This window comes from Equus przewalskii, chromosome 19 (assembly GCF_037783145.1).
Source record: "Equus przewalskii isolate Varuska chromosome 19, EquPr2, whole genome shotgun sequence".
NCBI classification, from domain to species: Eukaryota; Metazoa; Chordata; class Mammalia; order Perissodactyla; family Equidae; genus Equus; species Equus przewalskii.
The window spans coordinates 42,531,881-42,550,381 of NC_091849.1; the positions used below are offsets into that span (position 1 = coordinate 42,531,881).

General features: G+C 47.7%; 1 protein-coding gene across 1 annotated transcript in view; it reads left to right on the forward strand.

Annotated features, from left to right (window-relative positions):
* Positions 1 to 9,175: 9,175 nt before the first annotated feature.
* The window catches only part of TTBK1 (tau tubulin kinase 1), a 41,903-nt gene continuing 32,577 nt past the window's right edge, over positions 9,176 to 18,501 (forward strand). The window contains 5 exon segments of the mRNA XM_070584651.1: positions 9,176 to 9,416; positions 12,440 to 12,601; positions 17,581 to 17,728; positions 18,034 to 18,107; positions 18,314 to 18,454. Of these exon segments, the coding sequence (XP_070440752.1) occupies positions 12,494 to 12,601; positions 17,581 to 17,728; positions 18,034 to 18,107; positions 18,314 to 18,454 (471 nt within the window). The 5' untranslated portion in view covers positions 9,176 to 9,416; positions 12,440 to 12,493.

The following is an 18,501-nucleotide window of genomic DNA, read 5'->3' on the forward strand; positions in this document are numbered from 1 at the left end:
GGTACTTGCTAGCTCTGTGACCTTGGCGTCCTTAAACCATCGGAGCCTCAGTTTCCTCATCTATAAGATTAGTAAGAAATGTTATCCTGCCTTACTTACGCCCTTTGTTTGAGTGTGGTGCCATTCAGATAAAGTATGTGAAAGCATTTTACAAACCACGAAATGCTATAGAAATGTAAGTCATTGTTCAATTCAAGAAAATTGTTTTCACTGTGGAAAATACCAAACTTATATACTAGTAGAGACAATAGCAGAAGACTGCGTACTATATGATTCCACTTAAATGAAATGTGCAGAAAAGGCATATTTAGAGAGACAGGAAGCACACCAGCGGAGGGCTGGGTGGGAGTGGGAATTGATTACAGAGGCCCCAAGGAAACTTTGGGGTAATGGAAATGTTCTAATGCTGGATTGTAGTGACGATTGCACAATCCTATAAATGTACAAAATATTGTTAAATTTGTACACTTGAAACTGGTGAATTTTATTGATATGTAAATTATACCTCATAAAACTTTTTTAAAAAAGCAAAAATAAAGTATTAGAGAAAATAGTAAAAAAATATAGTGAGATTCAACAATTATCCATTTATGGCCAATCTTGTTTCATGTGTACCCATATCCAATTTCCTCTCTGTACTATTTTGATGCAAATTCAAAATCACATCATTTCATTTGTAAATATTTTAAAGTGTATCTCTACAAGATACTCTCTTTTTAAAAAAAAACTAATCAGAATACCATTATCACAGCTAAAAAATTTAACAAGATTTTTTTAAACATCATTAAGTATTCCATCAGTGTTCAAATCTCCAATTGTCTCAGAAATGTTATAAATGTTTGTTTGTAATTTATTTGTTTAAAAGCAGGAGCCACATAATGTCTACATGTTGTGATTGGTCGATGTGTCTTTTAAGTCTATTTTAATCAAGACGTTCCCCCCTTGTATACTCTGTCCCCCACTGCAGAATTTCCTGACTCCAAATCTGGAGTTTGCCGACCTTGTCCCTATAGTGTCATTTAAAGTGTTCCTCTGTCCTGTTAATTGGAACTGGATCTAGAGGCTTGATCAGATTCAGGTTCAGTTTTGGGCCAGTCTCCTTCACAGGCGCTGGTGAGTCCTCCCGTCACGGGGAGCATAATGTCTGGATGTTGCTCTTTTTTGATATTAGCAGCCACTGATGCTTGTGCCCAGATTGATTCATTTGTTCAGTCATTCAGGGGACACACTCATAAAAATGTTTTTATTGTAAAGTAAAACCCAGCTGCAGACAACTTAAAAGCACCACCTTAAAGCAAATGAATTATTATGAGATAAATACTCTTGTAACCATCACTCATGTCAAGAAATAGACCTTCAGCCATCCGGAAGCTTCCATGAGCCCCATCCCGATCACAGCCTCCTTACTCCCTCCAAGAGTAACCACTGCCCTTAGTGTTATAGTCAGGACAACAAAGAAGGACAGAAATAAACTTCCTTATGTTTCTCTGTGGTTTTATACCCAAATGTATATCCCTAACATATGGTTTAACCTTACTCTTTTCTTATATGCTTTTTAAGTGTCTTTTAATATACAGCTTCGGCGATACATTTTTTAAAGCATTTTTGTGCAAGACACTCAGTGGGCACTAAACAAGCTACAAAAAGGAGTCAAGAAGTGTCTGAGACTTTAGACCTCGTTTGGCTTTGAGACTTAGCTCAGGAATAGAAGTCAGATTAAAGTTGTGCTGGGACGCGCAAAAGGTGGAGCGATTCAAAGAAAGCAGACATCAAGCATGTGGAGGATCCCTTCCAGTTTGTCCTCACACTCCTGCCATTTAAAACCCAGGTCAGACGTCTGCTTCCAGCCGAGAAGCAGTAGTGGGGACCAGATTTACCCGCCTACGTTTTTTGTTTGTTTGTTTTCCAAATGTAACTTTCCTTTCCCAGATGTGTTTAGAGGAGACAGAATTGAGCATCTCCGCCCTCATGTGCACCCTGTCCACCTTACCTACGTACGTTCTTAGGCTGATCTCCTCCCCAGTTGCTAGGACGTTTTCTTGCTAGTGACATTACTTATGATGGGAATTTTGTGAAAGAGGGGGGCATCTGGCCTCCTAGTCCTCTCTTCTGTGCCAGGCATCTGTAGAGGCCAAAACAAGGAATTCAGCCTTAGTGCTCAATTTCAGATTTTCTTGTGAATAATTATTAATTTTAAAATTTATTACAAAACATACCAAGTATGTGAAAAGTATAAAGACCAGTATATCAAATATCCTTGTATCAACTACCCAGGTTTATCAAATCTTAAAATTTTCTTATATCTATTTCAGATCTATATATGTATATTATATATGTTATAATATCTATTATAAATATAATGTGATCTATGTATCTATTATATACATATATTATCTATTATGTATACATATATAATAGATATGTATAATAGATATCTATGTATGTAATAGATAATATATTTAAATTATATTATAATTTAATAGATATACTAGATAATATAATAGATAATTTATTATTTATATTTTATATAATAGTCTATACACACATATACATTAGATCCAAGTTGTTAGTTATATTTTTATTTTTCAAATCTTCTATAGCTTTACTTCCCCCCCCTTTTGATTTATCAATTACTGAGGTAATTTTGTAAAAATCTCCCTTTGACAGTGAATTTTAAATTTTTCCCTTCTGATTTTGCCTATTTTTACTTTGTATTCTGAGATTATTGTTAGGTGACCACAAGTTTAGAATTGTTACATGTTCTTGCTGGCATACTTTTTTGTACTTAGAATGTGACTGACTTTTTTTCCTAATAAATTCTTTTGGACATATATATTTTTATTTCTTTAGTTTCAGCCTTTTTGTATTCCTAATGTGTCTCTAGTAAGCAGCTTAAACTTGCATTTTTAAAAAGTCGATGCTCTATTAATCAATGAATTTCATCCATTTGCATTTACTGTGATTACTTACATGTTTGGATTTTTTCCTGTTATCCTCTTTTTGCTTCATATTTAACATGCTTTTTCCTCAGTCCTTTTTTTTGGTTTGTCATGCTTTCTCTTATGTGGATTCTTAAAAATTTTTTTAATTGAGATATAATTGACATATAACATTGTATTATTTTTAGGTGTACAACGTAATGCTTTGATATATGTATATATTGTGAAATGATAACCACAATAAGTCTAGTTAACATCTATCACCATACATAGTTACAATTTTTTTTTCTTGTGATGAGAACTTTTAAGATCTACTCTTAGCAACTTTCATATATACAATACAGTATTACTAACTCTAGTCACCATGGTGTACATTACATCCCCAGAACTTTTTATCTTATAACTGGAAGCCTGTACCTTTCGACCACCTTCACCCACTTTGCCTACCTCCCACCTCTGGCAACCACTAATCTGTTCCCTGTATCTATGATTTTTTGTTTTTGTGGGGTTTTTTTGTTTTGTTTTTTGTTTTGGTAAGGAAGATTGACCCTGAGCTAACATCTGTTGCCAATCTTCCTCTTTTTGCTTGAGGAAGATTGTCACTGAGCTAACATCTGTGTCAAGCTTCCTCTATTTTGTATATGGGACACCTCCACAGCTTGGCTTGACAAGTGGTGTTTAAGTCCATGCCTGGGGTCCCAATCTGTGAACTCTGGGGCCGCTGAAGCAGAGCATCAAACTTAACCACTATGTCACTGAGCTGGCTCCTGATTTTTTTGTGTTTTTTTTTAAGATTCCACAAATAATTGATATCATACAGTGTTTGTCTTTCTCTGACTTATTTTACTTAGCATAAAGCCCTCAAGATCCATCCCATGTTGTTGAAAATGTCAGGATTTCCTTCTTTTTTATGGCTGAACAATATTCCATTCATCAACTTCTTCATCCATTCATCTGTCGATGGACACTTAGGTTGTTTTTCTGTATTGGCTACTGTAAATAATGCTGCTGTGAACACGGGGGTGCAGATATCTCTTCAACATAGTGTTTTTTTTCCCTTCAGATATATTCCCAGAAGTGGGATTGCTGGATCTTATGGTAGTTCTATTTTTAATTTTTTGAGGAACCTCCATACTGTTTTTCATAGTGGCGTCACCAATTTACAATCCCACCAACAATGCACAAATGTTCCCTTTTCTTCACATCCACACCAGTGTTTGCTATCTCTCGTTTTTTTTGATAATAGCTATTCTACCAGGCATGAGGTGATATCTCACTGTGGTTTTGATTGCATTTTCCTAATGACGAGATGCTGAGCACCTTTTCATGTTCCTGTTGGCCATTCATATGTCTTCTTTGGGAAAATGTCTATTCAGGTCCTTTGCCCATTTTTAATTGGATTATTTGTTCTTCTTTTGGTATTGAGTTGTATTAATTCTTTTTCCAATTTCATAGGTTGTCTTTTTGCTTTCTTAATGGTTTCATTTGCTGTGCAGAAGCTGTTTAGTTTTACATGGTCCCACTTGTTTATTTTTTGTTGTTGCTTGTGCTTTAGGTGTCATATCCAAAAAATCATTGCCAATACCTATGTCAAGGAGCTTTTTTCCCAGGTTTTCTTCTAGGAGTTTTATGGCTTCAGGTCTTACATTTAAGTCTTTAATCCATTTCGAGTTAATTTTTATAAGTGGTGTAAGATACGGGTCAACTTTCATTCTTTTACATGTGAATATCCAGTTTTCCAAGCACCATTTATTGAAGAGACTGTCTTTTTTCCATTAGGTATTCTTGGCTCCCTTGCCAAATATTAGTTGACCGTATATGCATGGGTTTATTTCTGGGCTCTCGATTCGTTCCATTGGTCCATGTGTCTGTTTTTATGTCAGTACCATACTGTTTTGATTACTATAGATTTATAGTATAGCTTGAAATCGGGAAGTATGATGCCGCCCTCTTTGTTCTTCTTTCTCAGGATTGCTTTGGCTATTTGGGGTCTTTCGTGGTTCCAAATAATTTTTGGATTGTTTTTTCGACTTCTGTAAAAATTGCCATTGGGATCTTAATAGGGATTGCATTGAATCTATGGATGGCTTTGTGTAGTATGGTATACTTTCATGTACCTATTGGCCATTTGCGTGTCTTGTTTGGAAAAATGTCTATTCAGATCCTCTGCCTTTTTTTTTCCTGAGGAAGATTCACCCTGAGGTAACATCTGTTGCCAATCTTCCTCTATTTTGTATGTGAGCTGCCCCCACATACAATGGCCACTGATAGACAAGAGGTGTAGGTCTGCGCCAGGGGACTGAACCCAAGCCATCGAAGCAGAGTGCACAGAACTTAACCACTAGGTCACTGGGGCTGGCTCCCTCTGCCCATTTTTAAAGTAGATTGTGTTTTTTTCTATTCAGTTGTATGAGTTGTTTATATATTTTAGAAGTGAACCCCTTATCAGATGTATGATTTGCAAATATTTTCTCCCATTCCATAGATTGCCTTTTCATTTTGTTGATGGATGCCTTTGCTGTATACCCTCCCATGTTTAACAACAACAAAAGAACTTGGCAGAACATATGAAACAATGATATTTGAACATCAGCCATCAGGCAGCACAGGACAGCAATCCCCGAAGGACTAAAAAAAGCTGGGTGAGCTCTGCGTTTGCCCCAGCGTATTGCCTGCAGGGTTTCCAGGCTTCAGCCAGGAGGAACTCAGGCTGAGCCCCGCTGTCTCCGTGAGCTGAGGGAGCAGAGTGGAGAGTCCACAGAGGCCAAGGCAGATAGTTTGCAGGACAGAGCACAAGATAGGAGAGAGAGCTCTGGAATCTTCAGAGGGTTTCCTGTGACAGTCAGCTTAGGATTGATCAGCACACGTGTGTGAGGAAACCCTGAGGTGGGAAAAGAACCATTTGAAAGGAGAAAAGCAAACAATCTCTGGAGCTCACACAGCTGTTCCCTCCAGCTGACCTGGAAAACCTCATAATTCATGGGGCATGGGGCAAATTCTGCTGAAGGCTTTTCCTCAGTGGTGGGGAGAACTTATGCCCAGACTAGAAGCTGCCCATGTTCTACCTAATAAAGCTTAAAAAAGTAAGCCTTGAAAGGAGCAAACTGTTTCTAAGTAAACTAGTTGCATCCCAGAACAAAGCTCAAGAATATTTACTGAAATACAAAAATATCCAGGACCTAACAAGGCAAAATTCACAAAATCTGGCATCCAATAAAAAAATGTGATACAGAAAGCAGCAGAAAAATATGACCCATAGTGAGAAGAAAAATCAATTGAAACTTGTCCAGAAATTACTCAGATAATAAAACTAGTAGACAAGTACATTAAAAGAGTTATTATAACAATTTCATATGTTGAAGAAATTAGAAGAAAAATTGAACATGAGAGATTTTTTTTTTTTTGAGGAAGATTAGCCCTGAGCTAACTGCTGCCTATCCTCCTCTTTTTGCTGAGGGAGACTGGCCCTGAGCTAACATCCATGCCTATCTTCCTCTACTTTATATGTGGGACGCCAACCACAGCATGGCTTGCCAAGCTGTGCCATGTCCGCACCTGGGATCCGAACCGGCAAACCCCGGGCTGCCAAAGTGGAACGTGCGCACTCAACCACTGCACCACCAGGCCGGCCCCAAACATGAAAGATTTTTAAAAGATCCTGATTGAACTTCTAGAGATGTAAACCACAATAAAAAATACATTGGATGGAATTAATACCAGACTAGATGCTGCAGAAGATAAGATTAATGAACTTGAATACATGGTAGTAGAAACTATCAAAATGAAATACTGTGAGAAAAAGACTGGGAAAAAAATGAACAAAACATCAGTGAGCTGTGAGACAATATACAGGGTAACTGGAGTTCCTGAAGGAAAGGGGAGGGCAGAAAAAATATTTGAGAAAATAATGGCCAAAATTTTCCAAACTTGACGAAAAGTATAAATCCACAGATACCAGAAGCTCAACAAACCCAAAGCACAAGAAACATGAATAAAACTACACCAAGTTCCATCGTAATCAAATAGCTTAAAATCAATGATAAAGAGAAAATCTTAAAAGTAGCCAGAAGAGTAAAAGACATTACATACAGAGAAACAAAGATAAGGATAATTGCAGATAAATCCAGAAACACTGTGAGGTAGAAGACAGTGGAGCAAGATTTTTAAAGTACTGGAAAAAAAAATTGTCAACCTAGAATTCTAACCCAATACTCAGATCAGATTGTATCTTATCTCTGCTCAAAATTCTTCAGTGTGGGCTGCCCGGTGGCACAGCGGTTAAGTTTGCATGTTCCACTTCAGCAGTCTGGGGTTCACTGGTTCAGATCCTGGGTGTGGACATGGCAACACTTGGCAAGCCATGATGTGGTGGGCGTCCCACATATAAAATGGAGGAAGATGGGCATAGATGTTAGCTCAGGGCCAGTCTTCCTCAGCAAAAAAGAGGAGGGCTGGCAGCAGATGTTAACTCAGGGCTAATCTTCCTCAAAAAAAAAAAAAAAGAAGAAGAAAAAAGAAAATTCTTCAGTGATTTCCTGTCTAAAAGTCCGATTCCCCTGACCGCTGACTCTGAGACAGAGATTACTGTGCAGTAAGTTAGTAGGTTTACTGGGAAGTGCGCTGGGGATCAACATGTGTGGAGGAGTGAAGAAAGAGAATTGGGCAGAGGGAAAGTTGGACTTTGATACAGTCTCAACAGAAGCCTCAGTTGACCCTATCAGGAGTTTTGAAAATGGGAAGTCCCTTCAGATCTGCCCCAAATTTGGGTGAGGGGGCCAGACCTTTGTACTCCAAGGTTGATCATCATTTGGATATGGGATGCCCCAGGAAGGGTGCGTGATCTTGGGTGAGGCAGCTCTGTTGGCCAAGGGTAACTCCCAGAGAGAGAGTCAGCTGAGAGCAGTCAGTCTTCAGCACCCCAGAAAGCTGGGGGAATGAGTTTCCAGATTCCGAAGGGGATCTGGATGGCTCACCACACTATCCACTACGCTTCCAAAAACTAAGTGGAGAAAATCCAATCTTCCTAGCATTGCCCACAAGGCCCTTCATCATCTTGCACATGCCCATTCCCAGCTCACCTCATGCTGTCTTCTCAGCCTGGAAGTCTCTCCCACCCTTGGCCTTGGCTTCACTTGTCTGTTGGAAAACTCCTTCTAATACTTCCAGTCACAGTTGAATGCACTTCCTCTGAGAAGCCTCCTTTTACTGCTCTTGGAGACTCAAATATCACTCCCCCAAGCACAGTAGTTAGGAACGTGGATTCTGAAGCCAGGGGTTGAATCCCAGCTCTGCCACTTGCTAGCTGTGTAATCTAGGAAAAATTATTCAACCTCTCTGTGTCTTAGTTTCCTCGTCTATAAAATGGGTACAACACAGTACTGCTACCCCACAGAGTTGTTATGAGGATGAAGTGAGTTAATATGTGTAAAGTTAGAACAGTGTCTGGCAGGAGTAAATAGTTGCTGCTGTTATTATTATTGTTGTTGTTATTGAAGGTGCTCAGTATGCATTTGCTGCAGGCATGAAGGATGAAAGGAAGGACCTGAGAGAGACAAAGTGGAAAGTATGTTTGGGGAATGCTGAGTAATCTAACTTGTCAGAAGAGTAGTGGGAGCCTCTATATGGTATTATCACCCATGTTGGGAAGACCTTTTAATGTCACAGTGGAGTGTGCATTTTATTTGGTAATCATTAAGAAACGATGAGAGACTTTGTCAACAGATAGGAGGAAGGGCCGAAGAAAGAGAGGGCCAGGTTGATAGAGGAGGTAAGGCGTATATGTGGTGAAGTGAGCATCATAGGTGAGAGATGGTGTTACAAGAAACGGGGGTGGGGACATAGGGGAGGATTGGTGCAGGTGAGGGGAAATGAGTTTAGAAGAAAGTCAGATGAACATATATGGAGGATGGAGTGGGGGAATCAGTTGAGGCTGATGGGGACAGGTGAGGAGGGACAGGGACATGCTGGGAGTGGAGACAATAAAGGGTGATAGAGACAGGTGAGGTTTACAGGGACAGGTAAGGAATAATGGGGCCCTGCTGAGGGATGGGGGTCAAGGGAATGCAGAAACCAGTGAGGAGAGCAGGATCATCCGAGAGAGAGCCTTAGGGCTGCAGGAGTAGAGAAGGGAGTAGAGTAGAATGTGATGTCAGAGAAAGGGCGGTGATGTAAGAGCCGGGGCGGTGGAGCGGTGATGTCAGGGCTGGTGCTGATGCTGGCGGCGCAGTGCATTGTGGGCAGCTCCCCGCTCTGCCGCTGCCACCGCCGTCACCAGAGGAGGATCGGGGCCGGGCCGGGCCGGGCCGGGATGGTCCCGGTCGGGAGGCTGCCGCCGCCGCCGCTGCCGCCGGAGGGAGCGGGCCGCCTAGCGCCGCACTGAGCCACCCCCGCCCCCGCCCCGCCCCGGCCCCGGGGGATGCGCCGCCCAGAGCCGCTGCCTCCGCCGCCGCAGCCGCAGCCGCAGCGGGCACAGAGCAGGTGAGGCGGGGCGGGGCCGGCCGGCGGGCCGAGCGGGGGTCCGGGAGGGGGTTCCTCCTGTGGGCTCATCCCGCCCGGGCCTGGCTCACCTCCCAGCGCAGCCTTCTCCAGCTCCCCCTCCCTGTGCCGTCTCCGCCCGAGCTGGGACGCTGGCCTACACAGCCTGGGCCGCATCCCGAGGCCTGGAACCGCTCCCTGCCCCCTAGCACACATACCCACCCTCTCCAACCTGTCCTCCAGGGGGTTTGCTCCTCACTTCTCACCTCTGTCCCCTGTCCCTATGGCTTCATTCTCCTGTCACCCCTGACAAGTCGCTCTCAGCTGGCTCCATAGCCTCTCTCCCTTGTCCTCAGTCCCTCCATTCCTCCCACGAGCCACCTTACCTACTTCCTCACCCCTTCAACTGTCACCCAGAAACCCCTCTTGTGGTCATGTCACTTCCTCACCTGTCACCATGATCTCTCTGTCTCTATCTTACTCAGCCCCCTCCTCTGATCCTGTCATCCCTTGACCTTTCCATTCCCCTCTGCCCCCCTCCATACCTCTTTTCACCTGTTCCCATTACCCCTCACTGGTCACATCACCTCTCCTTACCTGGGCTCCCAGATTTCCACACACACCTGGCTCACACCTTGCATAGTTACACATCAACACCTACATTCACACACCATGATGAGCTCCTAACCACTTAGATACGTCTCTCTCTGTCTCCCTTTTCTCTCTCTTTCTTTCACACACACACACACACACATATTAGCCCCACACTCACATATATGCACACTCTCTGACAGATTTTCATAAAAGCCTCCTCCACAAGCCCTCTCCCTCTACGCTCTCAAGCCTCCACACACCCAAAGGGTCCTCAGGGGACAGCCAAAATCTTTGTGTTTCTGTCGTCCAACCCTGGTCTGAGCTAAGCGCAGTCCTCGGAGGCAGAGCGGGAAGGACAGTGGATAGGGAGAGGTTCGTCATCCTCCTGCCTCCACTCTCCCTTTTCTCAGCTCACCTGTTCCTTCCAGGTTTGCCCATCTATAAAATGGGAGCAGGGCCCAAATTTTCCTCATTAACCTATAGAATCTACCATCACAGGACTGGAAGGCCCACCAGAGGTCCCCCAGTTCAACTCCTTAAGACTCCCTCTCTCCTGGTTCAATTGCTTCTTCAGTCTTGTCGTCAACCTGTCTCCTCCGCCTTGACTCCAGGACCCCCTGTCCCTCTCTCCCTTCGTCTCTCCCTTCACCCTGCCCTTGCCCTCGCTGCCCTCTGAGTTGACGCCCCCTGCGCCACTTTGGCAGAAGGAGGGCAGAGACCTGGCTGACACCCTCCTGGTTCCGATCCTCTGATGCTGTGTGGTTTGGAGGAAAGTCAGCTGAGTCATCTGAAGAAAGACGAAAAAAAGTGACAGTGTCCCTCCCCATGAAGATCCCCTCTCTACATGGCCTTCATGGCACACCACGACCTGTTGAAGGTTGTTGCCACACCTTTACCATCCCACACTGTCCCCTGTATTGTGGCTAGACACAGGCACCCTGGGGAATTATCTCATCCCAAGGCAAGACAGGTCCATGGAGTGCCCACGCCATCCATAGATACCTTAGGCACTTTCCTGCTCTCCACCTCCCCCACACCCAGCCTGAGTAACTTCCTTCCATCTGCAGCTCTCCGGGGTCATTGTAAGGGCAGAGCAGTGCGCTTATAAAAAGTGTAGGGTAAAAGAAGAGAAGACAAGATCCTAGTTCCAATCCTGTACTGGATTGGCAGAGATCTCAAAACATCGTCTCTCCTGGCCTCCTGTCCACACACATGCACATCATACACAGACACAAAAACACACACAAGCACACACAGACGCAAACAGACACACACAGAAAGACACACAAAGACCTATATGTACACGGAGGGACACGTGCACAGATACACACACGGACACACACAGTGCACACCCTTACATCTCCCTGGGTAACACTTGCTGGCTCTCCAACCCTCACAGTGGGGAAACTCTCTCTGATATCCAACTTCTACCTGTCCTAATATGATAAGAGCTGTGCTCCTTCTTGTTGGTTCTTCAGCATACACAGAAAGCTGTGGTCAGAGGCTGTCTCAGTCCATGCCCGCCCAGACCGGCTGCCCTCTGTCACTTCTCCGGCCTTCTGCTAGGCCACTCCCACTTTCCTGCTGTCTGCAACTCCCCCTAATTCAGCCCGCCTCTCTCCCTCAGAGTGGCCACAGGGCTATCTTCCCTCTAAAATCCATGTTTTGAGCCCATTGCCTTATGTTCACCCCATCACTCATATCCTCATTTCCCAACCCCATGGCTGTGTCAGTGGGTTGGGCTCAGCCCTGAGAATGGTGTGTGCCTCTCAGCAGCTGCATCCTCCTCGCTTAGCACCATTCTCAAGGGGCTGTTGGGTATCTCCTCATTTTCCGATTATCACATCTCCCATGGTTGATTAGCAGGTCTCCATCACTTTGGCATGCGTCTCCCATGGGTCACCCCTTGGTCAGCGGGTCTCCCCTTTCAATAAACCTCAGATGCACAGCTCCATGGGCATTTTGTGGCACAGGGAAGGTGTGGGTTTGCGGGGCCACAGATCGAGTCATTCAGACTGGTCCCTCTTGGCCCAGGTCCCCCCTACCCAAGCATGGGTCCGAGTCTGGTATGCCCCCTTGGTCAGCAAGTCTCCCCTACATTATAGCATATGGCTCTTTGGGAAACGCTTTCCCCACAGCCTGTTCACCATCATTTTCCTCTCTGTTTTTCATCAACATGTGTGTCCTGTTGCTGGTTTTCACATCTCCAGTTTGTAGTCTGCATCTCCATTCTTGTGGTTAGTATTTCTGTCTTCTCCTCTGACCTCCACCTTGGCGTTTACACACTGCTTCCCCCAGTAAGCCCTGGAGCATCTGCCCAGTGGGCCGGGGAAGGATGCCTGCCAGGAGAACGGAGCTCCCCTCCTCCATATCCGCAAGGTGGTCCTAGGTCCGTAGCCTGCTCCACTCAGAGTCCCTTCCCACTCCCCCAGGTAGATGGCCCTCCCAGGGCAGGCCCTGCGGACACCCCTCCCTCCGGCTGGCGGATGCAGTGCCTAGCAGCCGCTCTTAAGGACGAAACCAACATGAGTGGGGGAGGGGAGCAGGCCGACATCCTGCCGGCCAACTACGTGGTCAAGGATCGCTGGAAGGTGGTGAGTGAGTGATCCAGCGGGGTAGAGGGAGGGGCGGGGGGAGGAGGAGAGGAGAGCATCTGGAGAGGATCTGGAGACTTGTGAAAACAGGTGCCCTCAGCGCCCCTACTCTAAGAGGGAGGTGCCCCTGAGCTTATTTGCATACTGCTTGCAGGTCATTATTTTTGCCTACACTTGTGGACAATCGCTTTCTCCCAGTGCCTTCTCTCCAACCCCTCCCTCTCTCACCCCTTTCCCCGCTAGGTCACGTTGGTCGGGCCCAGCCTGGAACAACTCCTGGTTGGATGTCGGAGCAGGAGCTGCAGAGCTCAGTGGGGGGAGGAGGGCGGGGGTGGAGGAGGGAGTTCTTTCTCTGCCGGACCTTGGAGAAGGGCAGTGAGTGAGCATGTGTCCCTCCGCTTCCGCAGAGGACAGAAAGGCTTGGGTTCGGGGAAGGATGCTCTGCGGACTGCTCCCACCGCATCCGCACTCCATCTTCTCCATCCATCCTCCTCCCCTCTCTGGTTCCTGCGGCAGGTGCAACATGCCGAGACTCCATCTCCCAGCGTGCCTTGCTCCTCCAGCTCAGGACTTCAGGCTTCTCCGCCTGCTGGGAGTTGTAGTCTGAGCTTCCTGGGGGTTCGGGCCTGGATGGGAGGGGGACATGTGAGGGTTGAGGGAGAAGCAGTGTTTGCAGGGCTGGATCTACTGTTAAGTCAATCCCTGTCCCACTTCCATTTTGGTCCGTTGCTTAAGAGCACTCTCGTCCTTTTATCATTTTAGGGGTGGGAAGATGTGGGGTGGATTGTGGGGTGGATTGTGGGGTGATAGTGTGTGTGAGCTTGTGGGTCTGCACCAGGGTGGGGAGCCAGGAGGAAGGGAGGGAAAACAGCATAGGTCAGGTCTACACCGAGCCCTTGTGTGTGGGGCGGTCTAGGGGGACGGCTCATCTCACCAGGGGTGTGCGTTGAGAGGAGAGCGGGGCCTGGGCTCAAATGGGTCTCCATGGCAACAACCAGCCAGCACGCAGGTCCTCTAGTGGCCCAGGGAGAGGGGCAAAGGTGACAGCGTCGTCAGAGATGTCTCTGGGACTAGGGGGAAGTGAGGGATTGGAGGGGTCAGGGAGCTCAGGGAAGGCCCTGGAGGAGGACTTCCTGAGAGGGAGGGTAAGGGGACAGAAATTGGGGGAGGAGGAGCCAGGGCAGTAATCAAAAGAATGAGGGTCTGACAAAGTGAGGCGTGTTCCTCAAGACCCCCTGGGTCCTCTGGCACAAGAGAAGGACATTTGCACTGAAGATGTGAGGAAAAGGTGGTGTTCGTACACATGCTGAGTTTGGGTTAGAACTTTCCTGTGCTTGTTGAGGGACGGGTGGGAGGTGAGTGGGCAGAGAAATGGCGAAGGGGGTGGGGGAAGGGGACAAGCCTGCGGTCTTTGCCAGGCTGACCTCCCTTTACTCTCACTCCCTCCCCAGCCCCTGGAGAACTAGAGAGGGTGGGGTGTCAGATGCCTCCCCTCAGCCAGCTCCCCGGGGTGGGACAGAGATGTGAGCAGAGCTCAGGAACCAAGAACAAGCTGCCCAGAGATGGGCTGTGGCCAGGAGAGAATGAGGGTTGTGGCGGTGGGTGGGTATTTAAAAATAATAACATTTTGGGCTGGCCCCATGGCCGAGTGGCTAACTTCGTGTGCCCTGCTTCAGTGGCCCCGGGTTTGGATCCTGGGCGCGGACGTGACACCCGCTCGTTAGGCCATGTTGAGGCGGCGTCCCACATACCACAACTAGAAGGACCGACAACTAAAACATACAACTATGTACTGGGGGGATTTGGGGAGAAAAAAGCAGGAAAAAAAAAAGAAGATTGGCTACAGTTGTTAGCTCAGGTGCCAATCTTTAAAAATAAAAAATAATAATCACATTTTATTCTTTTTGAGGGGTGCTTCTCAGAATCAGAATAGCAAACAATAATAATAATAATAATAATAATAATAGAAACTGAGCATCTTTTCTGAGCACTTACTGTTGCCAGGCACTGTGCAAAATGCCTTAAATGAATTATCTCAACAACCTACGGAGTAGATGCTGCTGTTATCGCTGTTTGGCAGATGTGGAAACTGAGGCACAGAGATTATTGTTTACTGTTCTGATTCTGACTGGTACTTGGAACCAGGTCTGTCCGACTACTGGGTCAATGGTCACAAGGCTATACTGCTTCCCAAGGATTAGCCCATCCAAGAATCAGGACCATAATGCTGAGGAGTCTTTGTGACCAGTTCTAGTCCACCTGTCTCATTTTACACAGCAGGAAAAATGGAGGCTCAGAGAATTTAAGAAACTTGCCCCAGGTCACCCAGAGCTGGGCCGAGAAGCCAGGTTTCCTTCTTCCTAAGTGAATGCTGGTCCTATTGTGTCGTATTTCTCCTCCAGTTTAGGGAGGTCCTTCAGTAGGGGAAGGGATGGTGAAAAAATTTAGGAGGGGAGGAATAGGGTCTGGCAAAGGGGAGGTTGAGAGAATGTTCCTGTCACGGGGCTGTGGATAGGGCGGCATTGTGACTTTCATGGGCCCTGGGCACTTTTGCCTTCGTGGGTCCCTTCCTCCATAATAAAGTACTAAAAATGGTGTTTTATGACTTCATTGGTATAAAGAGGAATGAATTAATATTATGTATTAAAATTTTCTTTTTGACCTAAAAGTTTATTTTTTCCCTTCTGATTTTAAAAGAAATGAGAACATTTTCATGGCCCCCTAAAAATATCATTATGGGCCTAGCCACTGTGCCTGATGGATAAGCCCACCCAGGCTGGAGGGCGTGGGGAGGAGGGGTGTTGGGTGAGCGGGTGGGTGCAGATGCCCGCTTCCCACCCCAGGGAGGTTCCGTAATGGGTGGGGGGTAAGGAGGGGACGTAGGAAGGAGAAATAGTCTCTGTTCAGAAATGAATGTGGTAGAGAAATACCCTTGGACACCCTGGGGAATTGGGGAGTAGATGTCAGAAATGTCTTGGCCGCCCCGAGCCCTCCTCACCATCTCTAGTCAGGATTTTGGAGCCTAGCGGACCTGGGCTTGAAGCTCAGCCCTCCCACTTTTAATCCCAGTGTGGTGAACTGTTCCTAGAACATAGTGGTTAACAGCGTGGTCTCTGCATCAGATGGCCTGGGTTTAAATGAAACCTGGCTTTGCTCCTTGCTCGCAGGGTGACCTGGAGCCAGGTTCTTAACTCTCTGTGCCTTAGCCTTCCTTCTGTGCAAAATGGCAAGCCCTATGGCCCTCCTCACCTGTGTTGTCAGGAGCCTTTGGGGATGAGCTGAGAGGATGTCTGAGAGTCTGGAGCACGGACCCGAGATGTGGTTGTTGTTCCCTCTCCCCTGCCCTTTCTTCCATGCTCCCACACAGCAAACCATAAAGGAATCTGGAAGATACTAGAATCTCCCTTGGGTTGAAAGGTCCCCAGAGGAAGACATGCCACTGCTTCCTTTGAGTCTGTCTGTTCCCTCCTGGTTCTGAAATTTTTTCTAGACGTCTGACCTTAGCTTTCGTCTCAAGTCGAGAGGGACTCTGGTTTTTCCCCGTTCTTCCTCCCTCCTCTTTCCCTGTCTCCTTTCTGGGCACAAGAACCTTCAAGATCCCAACCAGCCTTCCACTTCTCTTCTAAATCTTCCCTTCATCCTTCTCTCTCTTTCTAGAATGGTTTCAATTGTAACCTGCTGGGAACTTCCAGTCCTCAGCTCTGCCCTGCCCCCTTCCTCCCTCCATGCCCATGTTTCAACCACCATTAAACATTTATTGGGCATCCTAGTGCTGAACAAATACTAAGGGGAGGGCTTGGAGACGCAGGAGGCTCAGAGTCAGGAGTTTACAGGCTGGCTGATCAGAGCAGCCTGGATCCAATCATTAGCAAGCCCAGCTGTGGCTGGCGAGTTACAAACCAACAGGATGCAAGTGAGAGCTCTGGAAGATGCTGAGAGAGGACAGGCCACTCCTGAGGGGCGGGATCCCCGAGGAGGTGACAATTGAGCTGCGCATCTTTCTTAAACCAAACGAGTCCCAACTGAGGGCTCAGCGCCTTCCCGCTGGTCACCCCCTCGTTGCCGGCAGCACCCTTTCTCTCCAAGACCCCTGCGCCTCTGACTTGAAATGATTTTGAATCCCTCCCCATAACTCAGCTTTGCTCATCTCCCCTTGCCGATGCTTCCTCCATCATAGTTTTCCCCTCTGCCTTCTCACTGCCGGCCCTGGATGCTGGAGGAGGGCCCAGAGGGTCAGATCACCTCTGCACTGCCCCCTGGGAGTGGACAGAGTCTCTCCAAACCCCCATTCCCAGCGGGCTCCCACAGCGCCCCCTGCCCGGAGAGAGGCTCACTCTGGTTTCGAGCATCTGAGCTGCGGGCCCCTAGGGAGTGTTGTGAGCTTCAGCAGCGGGCACGGGCAGTGAACACCCTGTGCCGAGTCCCCTAAATACTCCCCCCGAAATACTCTTTCTCTCTGGTGACACCTTTCAGGAGACTGCCAACTGCAGGAAGGGCCAGGTTCCCTGAGGGATCCACCCTGAAGCTGGGAGGTTCTGGAAATTAGTTTTTCTTCTGGATGGAGGTTGCTCAGTCTAGTCAGGGGACGGGAGGAGTGTGACATTTATTGTTCTTCCAGAGAATAAAAGGTTCATGACAGCCCATCATCTCTTCAGAATCCCATGTCTATATGGAGACACAGGTCTCATACCCCTCCCCTGTGCCTGCTCTGACGTCTGGCTCTCTGTGTGTGTGTGTGTGTGTGTGTGTGTGTGTGTGTGTGTATGGTTGTCCACCCAGGGGCTGAGCGGTCTGTGTCCAGCACTAGGAGAGGAGGTTGGGGCACTGGTGGGTGGGGCAAGGAAGGGAGGCATGGGGTCCTCCTCTTCAAGGATAGCCACTGCCCCCATCAATGAAGGATAGGACCCAGCAATGGGTGGGATGAGGAGCTGCTCAGCCTGACCCCTGTGTCCCCTATTCTCCTCCCCCCATCTCTGTAGCTGAAAAAGATCGGGGGCGGGGGCTTTGGTGAGATCTACGAGGCCATGGACCTGCTGACCAGGGAGAACGTGGCCCTCAAAGTGGAGTCAGCCCAGCAGCCCAAGCAGGTCCTCAAGATGGAGGTGGCCGTGCTCAAAAAGCTGCAAGGTGCGGGCCTAGGGCAGGAGAATGGGACGGAAGAGGTGATGGGAAAGAAGCTGTGGGGAGGAGATGTAGTGTGGTGGAGGGAAGCGGTGATGGAGCCAGGGGCTAAGGGGGGAGGTGATGGGCAGGGTGAGATGGGACCAGAGTCTAAGAGCAGTGATGGGGCTAAGGGCAGGGGGTGGTGGGAGAAGTGATCATGGGGCCAGGACTGGGAGGACCAGGATTCAAGAGTGCGCAGGAGCCCACCTTAGGGCTGGAAGTCAGAAAGAAGGAGTAGGAGTTGGGAAACCCCTGTGTGTGCCCCTCAGGGAAAGACCATGTGTGCAGGTTCATCGGCTGTGGCCGGAACGAGAAGTTTAACTATGTAGTGATGCAGCTCCAGGTGAGTCCTCACGGCCCATCCTCCCTCCACTTGCCCTCAAAAGTTCGGGCTGTGACTCTTGGGGTGGGGAGTGGGGAGGGAAGACTGTGGTTCCGGGAGGGGTGGGGAGTCGGTGCAGGCCTTTGGGGGTGAGGCTGGGCAGAGTGTCATGGTGGTGGTTGGGATGGCAGCTGAGCCGGGTGGCTCCCACCCGCCCCCCACCCCAGGGCCGGAACCTGGCCGACCTGCGTCGCAGCCAGCCGCGAGGCACCTTCACGCTGAGCACCACGCTGCGGCTGGGCAAGCAGATCCTGGAGTCCATTGAAGCCATCCACTCCGTGGGCTTCCTGCACCGAGACATCAAGCCGGTGAGGACTGCCCCCTCCTCCAAAGCAGATGCCCCCGTCCTCTCCGT